The 20,756-nt window shown below is 40.4% G+C and overlaps 1 protein-coding gene across 3 annotated transcripts; it reads right to left on the bottom strand.

Moving 5' to 3' along the window:
- Positions 1–3,535: 3,535 nt before the first annotated feature.
- CDO1 (cysteine dioxygenase type 1) lies at positions 3,536–15,954 on the bottom strand. 3 transcript variants are annotated; one of them, XM_055298689.2, is made up of 6 exons: positions 15,295–15,954; positions 12,953–13,010; positions 12,221–12,298; positions 10,203–10,357; positions 5,158–5,327; positions 3,536–4,265 (listed from the first exon to the last, which is right to left on the bottom strand). In XM_055298689.2, exons 1-6 carry the CDS (start codon positions 15,461–15,463, stop codon positions 4,236–4,238), a joined length of 660 nt encoding a protein of 219 aa, XP_055154664.1. In that variant the 5' UTR covers positions 15,464–15,954; the 3' UTR covers positions 3,536–4,235. The 3 variants fall into 3 exon arrangements, with proteins under 3 accessions (XP_055154664.1, XP_055154666.1, XP_055154665.1); XM_055298691.2 differs by lacking the exon at positions 12,953–13,010 and having other exon boundaries at positions 10,203–10,354; positions 15,294–15,731; XM_055298690.2 differs by lacking the exon at positions 12,953–13,010 and having other exon boundaries at positions 15,294–15,729.
- Between the last annotated feature and the right edge of the window lie 4,802 nt (positions 15,955–20,756).

Consider the following 20,756-nt stretch of genomic DNA (forward strand, 5'->3'; position numbering starts at 1 on the left):
CTCCCTCCCTCCAGGCCCTTGGTAACCTCTGTTCTACTTCTGATGAATTTGCCTATTCTAGGTACCTTGTACAAATGGAATCATAAAATATTTGTTCTTTGTCTGGCTTATGCCATTCTCCCACACACTTTTGTTTTCTAAAGAAAACATCTATCAGCTGGATAAATAAAGTTGTGAAAGTTTGAAATGTCCTTCATGTCTTTAGAAAAAAGAGAACAGATCTTGTGAAATGTGCTGACGTGCCTTGGACAAGGTAGCTCATGCCCGGTGTTTCCTAGAAACCTTAGATAACTCATTGTAACCTTTAAAAGGTTAACTAGTTGCCCAGCTTAATCCCAGAAAATGAAGTCAAATAGCCACCATTTCCCACAAACCTTGGCTCATATATGGCAGAGCTTTTTCAAGAGGGGCCCTAGAGGCCTTCAGAGAGTCCATGAATCTTTTCTGAAATTGCATGCAAATTTGTTGCATGTCCCCTTTTGGGAGATAAGTTCTTTAGCATTCAGAGATTTTCAAAGTGGTCCATAATAATAATTTTTAAAAAGGCTAAGTACCATTGTTAAATAGGGTAATTAATTCTGTCCCCTTCCTTGGAACAGATGTAAAAACACATTGTTCATCAAAAAGATTGTGTGAGTACATGATTCATGAATCCACGCCAAGATAAGTCTCTGAATCGGCTTTACAAAAGAAGTCTGTGGCTTAAGAAAATGATCCTTAGAATTTCCATCCTTAATAAAAATAACATGGCACATTTGATTTGGTAGCACACAGAAAACACCAAAGCATCCATGTGTGTTAGTACAAGATTATCATGTAAGGAGGTTGAGGATTTTTTCATTCATTTCATAAATATTCAACACTTACTATGTATCAGGTATAGTCCAAACACTCAGGATATAAAGTAGCAAATAACACAATGTCTCTCCTCTTATGGGGGCTTGCATCCTATTACTAGGATTTAGACAATAAAGGAGAGAAAAAAGAAATGGCACTTTCAGATAACCGTAAGTGCTTCAGAGAGTGCTTAGAGATTTCACTGTTAGATAGTGCGATTGGGAAATTCCTCTCTGGGAAGATGGCATCTGAACTGAAACCTGATGGGCAAGAATGAGCCAGCCACATAAAGAGCTGGGAAAGGACATTCTAGGCAGAGGGAGCCACAGTGCCAAGCTCCTGCTGCAGGTAAGATTGGAGGCACTGAGTATTATGGGCTGATTGGCCACCTGTCTCCTCACTTTAGGGCTACTCCTCTTCTACCCTCAGGGCTCCACTCCCTTTTACATCCCACCTACACTGTAGCAAACAGTATGATTCCAGCCCTCAATATTCCTTCTCACTCCTACAAAGTTCTCTTGAGCCCTTGATGCCATCACTGATTTGCTTATGTGCAAACATCCCAGTGACCCAAGCAAACAGTAAGCTCTGGGAGAAGCAGTAAGTTGGCTCCTGCATAAATGTTGTTATAGGCTGGAGGGAGCAGGCCAATCACAGAGGCAGGGAGGGTGGTGAGGTCATCTAGATTGAGCCTCACATGCACAAAGTTCTTCACATTTACATTTGACCATCACTGTCATACATAGGGTATTATATCATTTATGTGTGTTAACGGTGCTATTAAACACTTACGTATATGTATAAAACATGTAACTATACCATAATTTTGCTTTTTGTTATAATGGGATACAAAGAAAATGAGAAGTGGCCCAGCCTTCTTTTATCTCTAAAGGCCTAAATATAAAGAGAATGAGTTTTAGAGGATGATTGCTTGAGATCAAATCCTGGCTTCAATCCTAGCTCTGTAATATTTTGGCTAGATACCTTTTGGCGAGTTTCTCAACCGTGCTGAATATGTGTATATATAGAGAGGAACTGTGTCCTAGGATGGATGGTAAAAAGAGCCTCTCTCATATCTAATTTAGATAATGATATATGGATAAGGGTTCTGGACTTCTGAGTTGATATTGTAATGGGATGTAACTCTGTGATCAGAAGAAAGGCCTTCCAAAGGCACTCGTATCTAATACTCAGAACCTAGAAATGTTATTTCATGTGGCCAAAAACAAAACAACTTCTCAGATGTGACCAAGGACACAATCTTGAGATGGAGACATTGTCTAGTTCCTCAAAGTAGAAAAAAGAAGTAAATGAGATGTAGAAGAAGGACTAAATCCGCCATTGCTGGCTTTGAAGATGCAGGAAGGATGTTCAAGTCAAGGGATACTGGACAGTCTTTAGGAGCTGAGGGAAAAAGAAACCCACAAAACAAGAAAACAGATACTGCGCAGCCTACAGAAAGAGTGTAGCCCTTACAATACTGATTCTAGTGCTGTGAAACAGACTTCTGACCTGCAGGGCTACAGAATAATACATCTGCATTGCTTTAACCCTCTAAGTTTGTGATAATGTGCTACGTACAGCAGCAGAAATATACCAATTCATTAAGGTTACTTTTCAGAATTATTAGTAGGCTCAAACAACTTATAACAATACCTAATACATAGTAAGCATTCAATAAGCGTTAATATCTTTCCAAAGGATGAGAGAGGAAGCTAACACGTAAATACTAATATATATATATTATAAACAATATATATAAACAATATAACCAATGAGCTACGCAGAAACTATTTTTAAAGGACTTTGCTAACTAAATTCCCAGAATTAATAAGCTCTAAGATTATGATAGATATTCCTTAAAAAGGTGCTTAGAGCAGGAAGCGCAAACTCGAATGCATATGCAGGCTTTACAGGTAACAAATAATGGAAACACGTGAGTTTGGGACTGCAGCAGATTGGAGGGCCGGCCCATTTAAGAGGCAAACCCTAGCCTAGCCAACTAATACCAATAAAAACACAGTGCAGACCAAGTGTTCTAGATAATTCAAATTTTGAGCGGCTAGAATCCCTCAACTTCTATGAAATCTCTAGTTTTTAAATGTTGAAAACCAATCCACATTTAAACACATACAGATATAGACACAATTTTCAGGCAAAACTCACCATATCCGAGCCACACTATAGCCAGAGGCTCTCAGGTTGGTGTCTCTGACCAATTAGTGAAGATATTAATTAAGTCCAAAAAGGTTAAGTTGTTTTTGAATGTTTTTTGGCTCTCTCATATTCTTACATCATAAAAGCATTTGTCGGCCGGGTGCAGTGGCTCACGCCTGTAATCCCAGCACTTTGGGAGGCCAAGGCGGGCGGATCACGAGGTCAGGAGAAGGAGACCATCCTGGCTAACACGGTGAAACCCCGTCTCTACTAAAAATACAAAAAATTAGCTGGGCGCGGTGGCAGGTGCCTGTAGTCCCAGCTACTCAGGAGGCTGAGGGAGGAGAATGGCGTGAACCCGGGAGGCGGAGCTTGCAGTGAGCCGAGATAGCGCCACTGCACTCTGGCCTAGGCGAAAGAGCGAGACTCCGTCTCAAAAAAAAAAAAAAAAAAAATTTGTTATGGTGCTTTTGTATATCTAGATCTAAGAAACTGATTTATGTGAAGTTTGTATCATGTTAATCAGAAACACAACTTCAAATTGTGTTCAAATCCACTTTATTAAAATTATTTGGCAATTTTAGCAATACAAAATCTTTGACTATGACCATGGGATGCAGACATGAGTTTATGTTTTGGTCTGTTGTGGTCTGGGGAGCATGTACTTTTCTAAATCCTCTGCACTTCCTTTCATTACCAAACGGCAGAGTGCCGTAAGTTCCTCTATTATTCATAGAAAAGAAATTTGTAAGGTAAGACTGAAAAAATAAAATCTACAGATTCACAAAATTATCTTCCAATATTAAGAACATACAAAGTATACTAAAGACATCTACATTTAGTCCTCCAGGTAACAAAGCAAACATATGATGTTTGATGTTTCTGTTTTTACTTCTTGCTAATTACAGTTCAGAGACCAAAGTATTTCCAAAAGCTATGAAAATCCTCACTGACGCTCCTAGTATGGATTTAATGGAATTAGAAGCTAGAACTATGAGAGCACTTGACAACTTGCCTTTAAAAATCACAGGACTTTCTTTTCCTCAGAGGGACTTTTCTTCTGCAGTAGCCGAGGGCACTATTTGCTTACTTAATGCCTTATAATTAGCATCTGCCTTACAGTAGATCTAAGTATTGGCTTATTTAAGTATATTACTGGATAGCACGTGGTAGGTAGCCTTTTTGTCCAAGGCAAACATACAGCGAGCCTTAAAGTAAAACCTCAGAGGGTTTGGTGGTCCTTAGTTGTTCTCCAGCGAGCCCGAAGTTGCCTGTAAAAAAGGGAAAAAAAGAAAGCTGTGTAAGAATCTTTACAAAAGACATTTTAACTCATTCTAAACACTTCTGCTTTTGTAGCAGTGTATGAAAACTCAGCAAGGGCAAGAGAGCCATGTTGTTTTTCCTGCAATAAGAATATCTCTTAGGGTTTGGAATGTGGATGATAAAGACGAAGTGGGGCGATAATGAGAAAATTCTGCCCGGGCTTCCCTCAGAGGCTGTGCTTTCATTAAGACTCATAAAGATTGTTTTGGTCTCCAATTTCATACATTGTCTATTTCTGGATATTCTGATAATTAAATAAAGACTATTCCTCTAAATGACAAACTTATTTCAGAGGTAGAAGACTGCCCTGCCGTATTAGTGTTGCTTGCCTTTTTATTTTTAGTAGTAAATGCTTGTTTCTCAAGGAGGAACATGTTAGTATAGTCTATTCTTATTTGTGGTATACATGGCATAACAACTCTAAGAATAAGCAACCTTGGCAAACGAAACAGACAATTTTCTTTAGTTATACCATCAGAATAACCTTTACAAACGTTAACTATGCAACTTATTCCTGTTGGCCCAGCAAATTAGACCTATGAATAGTAAGTCATGGCAGTAACAGTTATATCAAATAATAGTTTTCACTCTTATTTCCCAAGTAAATGAAAACATTTTCTTTAAAAACAAGCATACATTTTGAAGTTTCTCAAATAATCTTTGGATCTAACATAATAAGTTTTTAAAAATAAATTGAAAAGATAGTCTCTAAAGTTAAATAAAACAATCAAGATATATTGGGCCTTATCCATGAATTAAGACTCATCTCATTCTTTGCATACACGCAGTGTAACAGTGCCAACCTACACAGCATTTAAACCTACAAAAAATTATACTCACATTTGGAGTTCTGATTCCAAATTTACTATGGAATGTCATTGTGACTTTGTTTTTATGTCCTGTTCTTTGATCAAAGGCATGGCACGTATCAAAAGGTGGACTGTACAAGTGAAGGCTCACGGCAGGTTCCGTATGGCTTATGTTCTCTACTCGATGTAAGCCGATGGAATCTAAACAATATCCGAAAGGGAAAAACAGATAAACCTAGACAACAGCTGTAGGTAAAATCTCTGTGAGTCATCTGAGATCATGAATTAACTGTGATGCAAACGGAATAGATATTAATTAGAATTGAACTTGCAGTTAAAGATAGTAAGTGAGCCGGGCGCGGTGGCTCACGCTTGTAATCCCAGCACTTTGGGAGGCCGAGGCGGGCGGATCACGAGGTCAGGAGATCGAGACCACGGTGAAACCCCGTCTCTACTAAAAATACAAAAAATTAGCCGGGCGTGGTGGCGGGCGCCTGTAGTCCCAGCTACTCGGAGAGGCTGAGGCAGGAGAATGGCATGAACCCGGGAGGCGGAGCTTGCAGTGAGCCGAGATTGCGCCACTGTACTCCAGCCTGGGTGACAGAGCAAGACTCTGTCTCAAAAAAAAAAAAAAAAAAAGATAGTAAGTGACACACATGCATTAGCCTCTGCTCCTTCCTGAAAACCCTCTCCAATGGCAGTAAAAAAATAAAAAAGACATCAATATACAAAGACAAAATAGGGAAAGACAAAACACTAACAAAAATTTGAAAGCTTAGAAAGTAAGACGGAGAGCTTTACAGAGCAGAGAAAGCTAAATCCTAAGCTATCCATGGGGAAAACCAAGAAATAATCTGATTTATATCTTGAAACTCCAAATAGCACAGGAATTGACAGCACCAAGTACTTCTGGAAATGAGGGTAAAGATAGAGCTCTAAATATAAGAACTGGTTTAAAGCCTGTTTAAGGAGTCTCAAAACCCTTTTACCAATTCTCTCTCTTCCTTCTTTTCAGCAGCAGACTAAGGTTTAGTCTCTAGAAAGAGTGTAAGAGATCAACTTGGGACTGATGGAAATCAGGTGAAAAACAGGTGAATTAAACAAAAGCTTCCATACTGATGGTAAAAATCCCTGCTTTAGTCATCACCTAGGTGCGAGAATGCTGCCAGACAAGATTTTTCTTTCCAGGCAGAAGATAGGAAGCAGCTTCTCAGAGAATCCGATTGGCTCAAGAAAAAAGCTTTAAAGATACTGTCACTGGAAGTTGCTGAAGAAAAAGGCTCTGCCAGACTATCAAAAAGTGAAATCCAGTTGACAAGCGCCACTCATGTTCAAGGTTACCAGTTAAATTTTTTGTTCTTGGTTTTTAAATATTAGCACATTGCCAAGGTCATCAGACATTTGAGCAAGGCCTCTAGTATGAAAGACAGAGGTCAGAGCAAACAAAAAAGCAAGCTGCAACAGAGACTACTCAGGGGAAGTGTTCGAAAACCTATCATTAATGTTTGTCCAGAAATAAGAGAAAATACTATAAAAGGGACCATAAAACAAAAAGAGGTTGAAGAAACAGAAACCAGAAAAGGGTTGGCAGGAAATGCTGAGGAAGACTCAAAGAACAAAAGGACAAAGACGGAAAATAGAAAAGAAAGAGAAAAAAAAGAGGAAACAGTTCAAGAGGTTTAATATCTAAATAGGAGTTTCAGAAACAGAATTAAAAAAAAAATTCAAAGAAATAACCTGTTAATGTTTTCCTGAGTTGAAGGACACAAATTCCCAGATTTAAAAACCCACTGAGTACCCAGCACAAAGAATGAGTCATCAAACAAGATATATCACTGTGAAATTTCAGAACACTGAGGATAGAGAAAAGGCACCAAAAGAGAAGATCCCCAAAGTTTCTAGAAAGAAAATAGAAAGATTCAAAAATCAGAATGGGACTAGGTTTTTTTTAAAAAAAAAAAAACAAAACAAAACAGGGTGTCATTCTGCTGTCCAGGCTGAAGTATAGTAGTGGGATCTTGGCTCATTGCAGCCTCCACCTCCCGGGCTCAAGTGATCCTCCCACTCAGCTTCCCAAGCATCTGGGACTACAGGCACCTGCCACCATGCTCAGCTAATTTTTGTGGCTTTGGTAGAGATGGGGTTTCAACATGTTGTCCAGGCTGTTCTTGAACTCCTGGGCTCAAGCAATTCTTCCATCTTAGCCTCCCAAAGTGCTGGCATTACAGGTGGTGACCCGGCCAGCCCTAGGCTTTTGATAAGAACACTAGAAACTAAAAGACAAAGGAATTACCCTCATGGTTCTGAGGGAAGATGTTTATCAGGTGATAATCCATAACCTAGCTAAATTATCAATCAAGTTGTAAGAGTTGAATATAGAGATTTTTAAACATATAGGGTCTCAAAAATTTACCTTCCATGAATCCTTTCTTGTGGAGCCATTGGAGCATATGCTCCACCAAAACAAGGGCATCAGCCAAGAATGAAAAAAAATCATGAGATCAGTAAAGAGGGGATCCAGCCACAGGAAATAGCAAAGGAAAAGCTTGAGAGAATGTAAGCCTTACATTGTAAGGAATCTCAGGATCACAGCTCACCCCTGGCCTAGAGATCAACGAATCTGTGCTGAAGCAATCAAGAGGCCCTGGGAGAGAGATCTTCAAGAAGATTAAAAACACACACACACACACACACACACACAACAAAAAAACAAGATGAAATACTCAATTAAAAAATGTTAATAAACTTACACAGTTATAAGAAAGTTTCAGGGATTAATCAAGTAATGAATTTAGCGTAACTAATGTAGGCACCCCATGTGGCTTTGTGCTTTCTTCTTTATAATCTAGCTCCATGAGTGCACATCATAAAGAAGAATGAAGCATAGAACCAGAAGACTTAAGTTCTACTTCTAGGTAATTAGCGAAGCTATCTTTGAACAAGTCACACCTTCTAGGATCTTTCATTTTCCTTATTTCTAAAACTGGTGCCTAATTCTGAGATCTGCAAATTCTTTGATCCTGTAGCTTGTTCCGTTCATAATATACTGGCTAAAGCACAGTTTTGAACAAATATTCAACACTGCAGGTCCATGCGTCATCTAATGTATGCTGACAATGCTGCAAGCAAAGACCCTGCAAAAACAAGTCACCCATCCTTTAGAGAAGCTCCTATTAATAATCCAGGCATTATTATTATATTTTGATATTGACTTCTTTTTCCTTTATGGTCATGGTGTACCCTCTGTCACAGTAATACTGGACTTTTCTTGGGGATATTTATGAAGGACAGTTAGGTCAGGCCCTGTCGACCTTTTGCTCACTACAATAGGCAACTTGGTCTCCTTGCCCCAGTCCTCCCTTCTCCTCCACCCTATGTTGCATGCTGCTACCAAATCGATCAAGATATTCCCAGTTACAACTCTGCTGACCAAAGAAAGTCCTTACTTTTTTTTAGCTGGTCTTGCAGGCCCATACCCTGAGCTCACTTTACTCTCCTGCTAATCCACTGACCAAACTCATTCTTCTTTCTTTCCTTCCCCCAATGCTTGAAGAGTTTCCATTTTTTACAATTGTACCTTCACTTGTGCTCTTCCTTGTACTTGCAACATCCTTCCCCCTGATCACTATCCATCTCCACCCCTACTCCTGCATCTGTAAGAATCAGAAGTTGAAAATTTGTGGCTTTTAAGTTATTTGGGTAATTAGTCTACAGAAATAATTAACATACTTCACCCAATATTTTACTAATTGGCAAAATGTCATATAAAACCCAGAATTTCAAACTTCTATGGAAAAAGAAACCAAGTTGATCTCACTGGAGCTGGATGGCCACTGCTGTCACCTTAATATGAGGCTTGTATACTCCAGTTCATACCAGGCCTCACCACAGCTTTATCCCTGATGTATACCACTTCCTTATCTGTTGGGATTCTATAGGCTTTTGCATTGAAGACCCTTGAAAAAGCTTACCTATTCTTAAAGATCTGATCTATTTTCACAAGCACTCTGACTCCAGCTGAAAGTAATTATTCTGAAAGGTGTGTGGCTTTAGTGGGAATGTATAGACAACAGAATTTTCTTGGAAATCTGGTGTGCCTTACAGATAGCAACCCTCACATTATTTGGGTAAATGATTCAGAGCTTCCTGCCACATAGGAAACTAACATCCTTCTGTTATGTGAATGAGGGACAACTTCCCATACCATCTGATCTTTGCAAGTGACTTGCATATAGGCCAAATATCGAGGCCAGTAAGATTATGAAGAAGAAAAACTTGCTTTGCCAAAAAAAAATCCCCCAAATCTCTATAATACTTTATATAGGTGGGGTACATGCTGATGAAGAGCATAGGTTTTTGAATCAAATTGCTTAGGTTCAAATTCTGGCTGCCACTTAAAAGCTGAGTTACCTTGGACAAATTGTTTAATCTTCCTATGTGTTGGCAACCTCCTATGTAAATGGGAATAAAAAACTATCTGTCTCATGTACATTTTAGTGAGCTTTTTGGAAAGTTACTATTCCTTTTAGGAATATGGAAGTTAATCACTGCCTCTCTTGAAAAGTATCTGGCTATCCCATATCCCATTTAGAAAAGATAATGAATTCTTGGTAAGATATGTATAAATCACTGGCCAATAATGTGCTTTGTAAAATTTCCCTGGAGGTTACTTTTTAGGTATGCTATATGTATTTTAGAAAAACAGACACTAGCTAGCATTCTTAATTAGTTACAGAACATTTTGTTCTATTTTCTAACACAAGGCTAAAGTTTCCAACTTGATCTCTTTTGTTGAAAGACTCCACTGAAGTAAATTCATATTTTATTTTAACTGTCTTAAGTCTTGGCAAGTAAATGACTTTTCAGTGGATACTATCTGCATGCATATGTTTTCAATAAGTGATTCCAACCAAGATGCAAAGGCTTAAAAAACAAAACCTGCTATGTTTAAGTCATTTCCCAAGTATTTTAAATCATGACTCATGATCCAGGTTCTACTACATAAAAAGTGTCAATATCTCAGACGAAAGGTCATGGTTCTTCCCACTTGCCCTTAGAAAAAGAGTAAGATGTTACCATTGATGTAGGCACACTGGTTTTCCCTCAAGACTCTTTCAGACTTCTTGACCATCTCATTGGATTTTTTGTCAGGCCAGGCAAATAATGTCTCCTTTAGATTTCCCTGTAGCATCTTCAGAAAGCAGTGGGAGTTGGTATGATCATGAATACTGCTATATGTACACAAAATGACAACCGAACTCAGTAGATGGTCTAGGATCCAGACCTGCAGTAACAGTCTCCCCAGAACTGACACCTGCACACTGTCAATAAGCCATCTCCCCAGCCAAAATCCATTTCAGCTGAATTTTTAAAATGTTATCAATTTACAGTTCAACAATGTTCAGGGTAAAGTAATAATATGTCATCTATATCAATTCATATAAAAGGTACAATTTTGATGCATACCCCTACTGAAGAACAGTTTTTTTAACTTTGTTATACTACTTTGATAACAGAAACACAAAACCAGTAACATTTTATCTTCCCCCAAATACATATAACTCACTTAAACTGGGCTAGAATTTGATTATGAAAGCACATTAGAGAAATTTTAGAAAGGATTAAGACAATCATCCATAGTAATTGTACCACACTGAGAAGACCCACTTAACATTTAATGTTTTTTCCCCAAGGCTTTCGTCTTTTCTCCTTCCTTTGGGGAGCTGTGGGAGAGAAGGTATCTATATGTGTATTACCATCCTAAAGTTACACTGTATATAAAATGTTAACATTGTGTCAATTTAGAGTGCTCTACCCGTGATTACCTTCCAACATTGGTGGGAAAAAGTTAATTGGATTTGAGGAAACAAGGGATTTATTTATGCAATCTCAGACTAAATAGTATTTAAGTATATGAAGCAGTCTTGGTTACAGGGTTAATTAAAATATATGTATCTATATACATTTTGGGTATTCATTTCATATATTGAATTGTATTAATCTATATATGTACCATAAAAAGAATTTGTTTGCTAAATCCACAGAGCCTAGTCCCACTCCGGACATAATGTGCTTTCAAAAATATTGAGAGAATGAATGGAAACACTTCATTCCATATGAGTAAATAAATGCACTCTACAGACCTAACTTTCTAAACACTTACAAATTCATGTTTCCTTTCATAAAAATGGATCTAAATTATTGCTTTTACCATTCTCAATAGACTGAGAAAGACATGTTTCAAAAGATAGTAATACTTAGTTGATAATAAGACTGTTAAACGTGAAACTAAAGACAAATTAAGGAGCTAAGTTTCAAAGAATCAGTATAAGTTGCCTTTTCAGTAAAGAAACTAAAGAATTAACTTGAAGTAGAAAGAAATTTTCTGAATTTGCAATGCTTTTCTAGCTTTAAATCTCCATCCTTTGGTCTTTGGTCCCATGATTGTTTACACACCTCAAACACCACAAATGTCAAGTGTAAACACAATTTCACATAAAAGTTAACTGCACAGAAAACAGAGTATGGTTAACTTAAGGGGGTTACTTACCTCCTTTGATTTACTATTCATTTTGGGGACTGGTTTTAATATGTGTGGTGTACGCCTGAATGCCCTGTGCTAATTCCATTGATAATTTTTGTTGGGATTAGGGAACATTGTGAACAAGTAATTAGAAAATGAGGGCTGGGAGTGGTGGCTCATACCTGTAATCCCAGCACTTTGGGATGCCGAGGTGAGTGGATCACCTGAGGTCAGGAGTTCGAGACCAGCCTAAGCAACATGGTGAAACCCCATTTCTACTAAAAATACAAAATTAGCCAAGCATGGTGGTGCATGGCTGTAATCCCAGCTACTCAGGAGGCTAAGGCAGGAGAATGACTTGAACCCGGGAGGCGGAGGTTGCAGTGAGCTGAGATCATGCCATTGCACTCCAGCCTGGGCAACAAGAGCAAACCGTCGTCTCAAAAAAAAAAAAAAAAAAAAAAATGAGATTTGTTACTACTTGTAAGACCTGTGGCTAGCCTGGTACTATATTTTTCATATGCTAGAAAACATGCTCTAATAAATATCTGTGAATGAATAGTTATTTTACCTGCCATGTCCTTCACCCCAACAGAGAATCATCAGATTAAATTTTCCATTTCCTTGATCCACAAGATTTCGGGTATACCTAAAAAAAAAAAAAACCAATATACTCAGAGGTTTTAATTTGGTTGCTGAAACAAACACTGGAAAAACTAAGTGTGTCACCAAGTACCATTTATTCACAAATGTTAACATTTCCACCTCTAGGCAACTTTGAATGCAGTTTTCTAATTAGAAATCCAACACAAATGAAAAATCCTTTTTCTCAGTTCATTTTGAACTGCTGCATTTACAGAGGTAGCTGCTCAGTTTTAATTAATGGCAAGGGAAAAATAACAGGAAAAAAAACCGAAATTGCATGTTTCTCAATGTGACAGCCTCAAACTGATGGAGTAAGTTTCTCAGAGAAAGTATTTCCAAAGTGCATTACTGGTTCAGGCAAGAATGTTGCTATCTTTTTTTTTTTTTTTTTTTTTTCTGTTTTCTGCCTGTAGCTAAATCAGGACTTAAGAAACAAGGTTTCATTAAATAGCTGTTCTAGAATTCTTAGTTTTACTAAAGCCTAGACACAAACCACATTCAAAAGCCCTTATAATGAAAAGTCTACCACAAATACCGTGGGGGTTGATCTAAGTACCAGAACAAAGAAGACTACATTACAGAAGTAAAGAACGCTCTAAACCTCTTACAATTAGGAGAAACCAGTAACTGGCAAACACATACACACAAACACACACACCACAACCAACCACCACCACTGCCACCACAAACAACAAACTGCAAACCACGACCACGACCATGAAAAAAAGCAAAATCAACGTCAAAGTTTCTATTGGTCCAAGGTGTACTGTTGTCAGCATCTAGTTAGCAAAGTTTCATAATTATGACATTCATTTAGACTGTCATGTTAAAGAAAAGGGGTCTTTACTCCATTTTTCGGGAGTTTTTTTTCCCTTGGTCATCAGTTAACTCTTGTCCAGCATGCCCCTTCCGTCCTGTTCCATTCCTCCCCACCCCGAGGCGCCTGAAGAGCATGATCCTTGAGGGAGTTACTTAGTAAGTGCTTTTTAGCCTCTGTTTTCCCTACTTTGTAGCCTTTATGACCTAACAAGAAGCTGTGCACACAACCTTCAATTCACAGTAAACTGAGTTCCTGCAGAAGGATCCTAATTCTTCCTCCAGAAGTCTTAGGATAATCTTGTTTGCTTCTCTGCAGCTTCTTTCAAAGAATTCACAGCCTGGCCCGCACTGGAGCATATTCTGTCTTGATTCTTCTGCACTGGCCCTCCCAAAGTCAGAGAACAGAATCCTTCACAGTGCTAGGCACCTATTTAATGCAAAAAAATACTGTAGAATTGAATTCTCTCCCATATCCTGTCTTCCCCCAACTGCCCCCTCAGGACTACATCCATTATGTTAATGAGCTGTACCTCAGATATCTGTGAAGAGACCAATCAACCCAACTTGTTGCACTTCAAAAGGCTTAGAGTTTGTCAATCAAGACTAATTCAAGGTTCTTGAAAATACGCTTGTTTTAAAGATTAAAGATTAAAAACTGTTACAACCTATCCTGGTTTAATGGTGGTTTAGAGTGTAGGCTCTGGAACAATAATGCTAACCCCGGAGCCTGGAGCCGCTACTCCATAGAAGACCTAGTGCAAGTCATTCAACCTCTTCGTTGCCTACCATTCCTCACCTTCATTGCCTACCATTCCTCATATGTGTCAAGTGTCTGGAAGAGTACCTGTTCCATAACAAGTCTTCGATTACCTGAAGCAAATGCAAGAAAATTTAAAAGCTAGACTCTCTGGTAGCTTTCACGGCTACAGAAGGGCTCTACCATGAACTAAGCTGACAGGAGCCAAAGGAATTTCCTCAAGTCACTTGTATATGAAAAATGGGATCCTTAGTGGTCTTCACTTTTTCTATTTCAAATCCTAAAATACAGTTGAAACCGCCTATGCCAACAAAACTTTACCAAACATCCTACATTTTAAAGAGTGACTAAAAGAACCTGCTCCCAAGAAAAACAAACTTACTCTTTCCTTATTCTTTTCTTTCACTTACCCCTTTCTCCTAACCCTAAACCCAAAAAACCGTAAAGACTGACGCACTGGCTGCTCAGAAAAAGTAGAAGCTCTCACACTTCGGGGTGATTAAATTTTACCTCTGGCCCCGGAGGACTGGTAGAGAGATTCGACTTAATCACCAAGCCGGGGCTGCAAAAAAGCCAGCTTACCAGGGCACCTCACTCAAGTACATCTGGGAAGTAGGGGTCTTTAATTTACATTTCAGATCCTCAGAATCAACGATAAGAGAAATCAGATCATTTGGGGGCTGAAAAAAAAAGACGGTCGAATATTTAATTTGCGAAACCTGGCAGTGGATTTGAATAAACCCGCAGTCGGCGAAGTTAGTTGAATTGGTTTGGGAAAGGGAACAGCAGAAATTGCGTAGTGGCAGCTGACGGCCACATGAGTAAAAATGCCTGCTATAAGGTGCCCGGTTGCAGGCGACCGAAGGCGCAGTGATGCAGAACTGACGCGGGTGACTTGTCTTCTTCAACATCACCCGCTTCTCCCGATGGGTGATGTAGTGCTCTCCTGGGAACACCCTCTGCTAGTCCGGCCAGACGGCTCCTTAAGGTGCCAGGCGGGCCCGAACCTGAGTGCGGTCTCTCCCCATCTCCGCGCCCGGGGTTAACGATAGCTTGGGAGTGTGGGCACCGCTCCCGAGGCCAGGGGCAGGAGAACTGGTGATTTAGAAGCAAAGGGGTTTGCGGGAGAGAAGAGAACAGAAAATCTCGCAGACGCGCGGTGGCCTCCCTTCCCGGCGCCTGCCCGCCGTCCCCGGCCGGAGGCCAACAAGGCCAGTAGGATCCACCTTCCGCCTGCGCTGTGGCCGCGGAGCCCCAAGCGAGTCGTGCCAGCCCCGCGGCTCGCCAGCGAGTGGGCGAGCGGCGAACGCTGCGCGGCCCGAGCTTCCCGAACCAGTCACCTTGGGTTGCGACCCCCCACGTCCATTCCTCCTCAGACTGGGCGAGTGGGCGCCGCCTGGCACTGAAGCTGCACCGCGCTCACCTGTACTGGTCGAACTTGGCGTACATTGCCCACTCGGTGGGGTCGCTCTCGTAGGCTTCCATGATGGCCTGCACCTCCTCTACACTGACCTCATCGCCAGCGAAGAGCTGGTGCAGGATGCGGATCAGATCCGCCAGGGTCCGTGGCTTCAGCACTTCGGTCTGCTCCATCTCGTGCGGAGCTGGCGGCGCGCGCGTCTCACTGCTGTGCTGCGGTGGAGGAGCTGAGCGAGCCAAGGAGCTGGGGGCGAGGGAGCCTAACAGCCCGCTAGACCGCTAAGCAGACGCACACGCACAAACCCAGCATTCGAATGCCAAAACGTAAGGATGTCGTCGCAGAGACAGCAAGAGACCCACCCCCACGCCCCTGGCAGCGCAGTGGATCCGGGCTCGTTGGAGGCGCGACGCGCACACAAATCAGGTTCAGATCTGTGGGATTCACCCTCCCGGGCCCCTTTTAAGCGCTTGGAGTCACTAGGAATGTACCAACGGCCCTCGGAGGGTGGACGAGGCGGAGAGCCACCCAAGAAAGGTGGCGGAGGCGCGGAGACCCTGCGGGAACGGCCCACGCGCACATCCCCTGCTCCCCGGGGCTCCGCGCCTTCCCAAGAGCCTCGTTGTCTCCGGCGTACCAGGGCTCGCGTGGGCTCCGCGCAATCTCTCCCCCACTTTAACGGCGCGTTTTAGCCGCCCGGCCTAACGCCTCTCCCCACTCCACCTCCGCTGCTGTGGTTCGCGACGCTGGGACGTAGACAAAAAGGGTCGGAGGAGATGGCTGCGGGGGCTGACGCTGAGTAAAGAAGGAAAAGGGAAGGAGAGGGACACTTCTTCCAAATATAGAATTGTGAGGAGCCTGCGAAGATTGAGGATGGATTCCACTCCTAGGCCAGAGAGTGCCTGTTTTGTCGATTGAAACTATCCACAATATGCCCCAGGCTAGGTGAAAATAAGTCCAAGACTTTATATTATATATTATATAAATATATATATTATAAATATTATATATATATAAATATATATAATATATTTTATATATTATATAATATATATATAAGTATACACACACATATTTTTTGAAGGAGCCTGCTGGTACATACATATAAGGAAACACGTTTCTACGTCATGCATAGCACCTAGTACGTTGGTAACAACACAAATCAAGAACAGTAGGATTTAAATGAGAAAGATGTCAAAGACGGAAGAAATGCAAGTGTAGATTTCTTCCTTCTCATTATAGATGGACCTAGGGAATAATTTGGATTTAAGGTTATTAAAGTTCTAGACTTCTGAAGACCTGGTTTTTTCTAGACTAAGATCGCCCTCCCTCGTGTATATACATGTATACAATGAAATTGACTTGTGCCAGGTAGTCTTAAACATCTCTGGTAAAACTCGCTACTACATTATATTCTAACAGTGTTGTTAAAAGCTCAATCACCTATTGTTCAAAAACGGCTACAGGTAGAAAGCATTCCGGAAGCCAGCCTTGGTGATGTGTGTTGCTGTGGGGTAGTGAATTTAAAAAGTATTTTGTGACAGAGTAACCTGTAAACTTTTCGTTATTTGCTCAAATTATTTTTTATTCTTGGCAATGTTTTCTATTGAGTCTCTTAATTACTTCATTTCAGCTAGTCTAATCCATAAATATTTGGAATGAACAACAAAAATAAAATGCAAGCACAATTTATCTTTTCTGCATTTCAGTTGATAAAACTTCAAATTTTTCTGACAATTCATTTTCTTTCTCTGACTCCTCTTTCTCTTTTTACATTTTTATGAAAGCAATATATTCACATAGTTAAAAAAAAAAAATCAATAGTACTGGAAGGTCAATGAAAAGCAGCAGACCCTTTTAACCATTCCCGACCATCTATCCTGTGCTTAAAGAGTCAGTCTCTTAACTCTTTTAACTGTTCCTTGTGGTAGTTACTTCGTTTTTCCAAAAATAGGCTTATATTTTTTTTTGTTTCAGCAATTTTAGATATTATCTAGTCATCTTACATTATGATAGTTCCACTCGTTTATTATTCATTCATTAATTTATTCAACAAATGTTTTTTCAGGTGAATACAAATTTTCATTTCACCTGAGTAAATACCTAGGAGTGAGATTGCTGGACCATTTAGTCAGTGCATGTTTAACTTTGCAAGAAATTGACTAATTTGCAAAGGGTCTGTGCCATTTCACATTCTCAACAGCAATGTATGAGTTCTAGTTGCCCCGCATCCTCACCAGGTATTGTCAGTTTTATCGATTTTGGCCAAATAGAGGTGTGCTGATATTGCATTGTGTTGTTCATTTTCTATATCTCTAATTATTATGGGCAGGTCTTTGTTCTTAGAGCTCCCAAGATGGTGGTCACCGCTCCCAGGACGGCAGCAAGCCTTTTGTTCTCTGAACTGGGGGGCCTCATGGATTCCAAGGAATGGAACCTTGGGCCATGCGGTGAGTGTTATAGCTCTATTGTAAGCCGTGGGTCACAGAAGAGAACCGTGGAACCCAGCTACTAGTGTTCTAGGACGAACCTGGGCACTTTGCCATGGAGGAACAATGGCGAGCCTTTAGCCCAATCGGGAGCAGCAATGGGCGCCTCGCTGGATCAGAAAAGCAGCGGACACCCTGCCGGATCTGGAGGGGTGGAAGTCAGTGGCAGGTCGGTGACAGTGGCAAACAGCACTGGTGAAAAGCGAGCGAAAGCTCAGCTCGAGCCATAACAAACACAGACCAGAAGAGTGTGCAGGTGCTAGATTTAATAGAGTGAAAACACGTCTCCCATACAATGGGAGGGCACCCAAAGAGAGTTGCCACTCCCTGCTTTAATGCGTGGGTTTATATCCCGATCATTGTCCCTCCCCCATGCTCTCAGGCGATATATGATTTGACTCTTTCTTTACCTCCTGCTTTAGCCTAGTTTGTGTTTCAGTGAGCCCTCTTTACTACCTGATTGACTGGGTGTGAGCTGAGTTACAAGCCCCGTGTTTAAAGGTAGTTGCAGTCACCTTTCCCAGCTAGGCTTAGGAATTCTTAGTCGGCCTAGGAAATCCAGCTAGTCCTGTCTCTCATAATGACTAATGGTGTTGAGCTTATTTTTATGTGATTAGTTGTTTGTAAATAATTTTTGGTGAAGTATCCAAGTATTTTGTCCTTTTAAAAACTTAATTATCTTTTCTTATTGTTGAGTTTTAACAGTTTATTATATAATCTAGAAACAAGTCAGATGTGTGATTTGTATATATTTTCTCCCAGTCTGTGACTTGTCTTTTGTTTGTTTGTTTTTTTTGGACAAAGGTCTTGCTGTGTCACTGAGGCTGGAGTGCAGTAGAGCCATTGGCTCACTGCAGCTTTCAATACCTGAGCTCAGGCAAGCCTACTGCCTACGCCTCCTGAGTGGCAGGGACTACAGGTGTGCACCACCACACTTGGCTAATTTTTAATTTTTTTGTAGAGATGTGGTCTTGTTATATTGTACAGGCTGGGCTTGAACTACTTAGCTTAAGTGATCTTCCTGCCTCAGCCTCCTGAAGTATTGAGATTATAGGCGTGAGCTAATGTGCCTACCCTCTTTTCAACTTTTTAAATTCAGGGGTTATATGTGCAGGTTACCTGGGTATATTGTGTGATGCTGAGGTTTCTGGTAAAAATGTTATTTTCGCCTAGGTACTGAGCATAGTATCCAACAGTTTCAACCCTTGCTCTCCTCCATCCTCCCTCTAGTTGTCCCCAGTGTCTATTTTTGCCATCTTTATGTCCATCTGACTCCTCCTCTTGACCTTCAAAAACCTCAAGGAACTTTCTTAATGTAGTGATATTGACACATTTTTATTGTTTCTTCTCTCAACTTCCTCCCTTCCCCCACACTCAGGATTTCATTGATCGTCTGTGTGTGGATGCCTCCCACATTCCGTTTTACATGCAGACTGCAATCTCCAACACCTTTTGGCACCTCAGATGCAGTATGTGTGAAACTCCTCTCAAGAATGCTCTTCCAAGCTCCTAAAGGTTCTATTTCTGCAATGAGGCACCCAAGCTCAAAAACCTCATCCAATGCTGCCTACTCCTTCCTTGCATCATTATCCAGAACCCATTCAACCAATTGCCAAGTTTTGTATCTCCTTATCATTTTCTCTACTTTGTATTCTTATTGCTATTCCACTATTCAAACCTCTATTCGATTTTGGCTGGATTATGGCACTGGCCTCTGAACTGGATTCCTTGGTTCCAGCTTTCTCCCATATGTATCCTTTATTCACAATCGCTTGATTAATTAGCCTAAAGCACAGAACCGATGATGTTGTTTCCTGGTCACATTCTTCCAATAACTCTAACTTTCCTATACAATAGGTCTTATCAGCCTGGCATTAATTTTTTTTTTTTTCATATTTTGGCTGTAAACTACCTTTCTTGATATTTCGCCTTTTATTATTTTTCTTTATGAATATTATCTTTCAGCCAAATTGAATGTGCTTACCAAATCCATTCTTTTGCTTAAGCTTTTCCTTCTGCTTAAATCCTAGCCAGCCATTTCAACATGTCCCAAACTTATTTTAAGATCCAGCTTTTACTTTCCTGTCAAATCAGCCGTCTCTCCTCCTCCTGAACAATGGAACAATCACTATCTTTCTTAAGGTACTTACCATTTCTCAGCATGTATTGCAATTACTTACGTGGATCACTTTGACAGTGAGAACCTTTAAGACAGGCTCCTCTTACATTTTATTTTTATATCACCATCAGTGCCTAGCACACAGTATTTTGTGCAGGTTAGGCACAAATAGAAATATTTCTTAAGTGCATGCATAAATGAAGTTAGTAAAAGCATATTGGCTAAAGTAATTCATCTAGTTCCTCATTCCTCTTTAAGGATCCTAGGGTTGTGATTTCAAAACCAGAAAAGACTTTTTTCAGGTTCTTTGCAAAGGACATCTGAATTCTTCCCAACAATGTTGCATATTGTAACCTAACTATAGTCATTTAAAAAAGTTGACATTATCGACTCTATTAACATAAGTAGAATACCTAGATCCAGAGAGGTAGCTCTACTGTACTCTGAATTGCCTAGGGCAATCAATGACTCACATTTTCAGACAGACATCGACATGGTGGTAGATATAAAGAGAAGGGAACTATCCAACATATTTTAAAAAGCATGTACTATATGCCAGGCACTGCTAACAAAACTAAGCCACTGCCCTCAGAGGGGCTTACATTTTAATGGGGTTGGGTTGGTAGGAGGAGCACACCAACAAATATTGTATGCAGCATACATGGAGAAATGGACATACAAATACTTTATAAAATGTACAATGGAGAAAAATAAAACAGGGGAAGTTGGGTATGTAGAGTGGCGAGTTGCTGTTTTAGAGGGAGTTCAGGGGAACATTTCCTTGAGGTGGTATTTGAGCAAGGACTGAAGGATATTAGCAAGACATTTGTCTAGGGCAAGTTTCCAGGTAGAAGAACCAGT

Source organism: Symphalangus syndactylus, chromosome 11, assembly GCF_028878055.3.
Source record: "Symphalangus syndactylus isolate Jambi chromosome 11, NHGRI_mSymSyn1-v2.1_pri, whole genome shotgun sequence".
NCBI lineage: Eukaryota > Metazoa > Chordata > Mammalia > Primates > Hylobatidae > Symphalangus > Symphalangus syndactylus.

Excerpts from the sequence above, each read along its gene's own strand:
- CDO1 (XM_055298689.2), bottom strand. The coding sequence starts at position 15,463 with ATGGAGCAGACCGAAGTGCTGAAGCCACGGACCCTGGCGGATCTGATC. Across the intron at positions 12,299-12,952 it reads AGTGGTGGTGGTTGGTTGTG|GTATACCCGAAATCTTGTGG; the intron begins GTGTGTGTGTTT and ends TTTTTTTTTTAG. Across the intron at positions 10,358-12,220 it reads TGGGGTGAAGGACATGGCAG|CAGTATTCATGATCATACCA; the intron begins GTAAAATAACTA and ends GTGTACATATAG.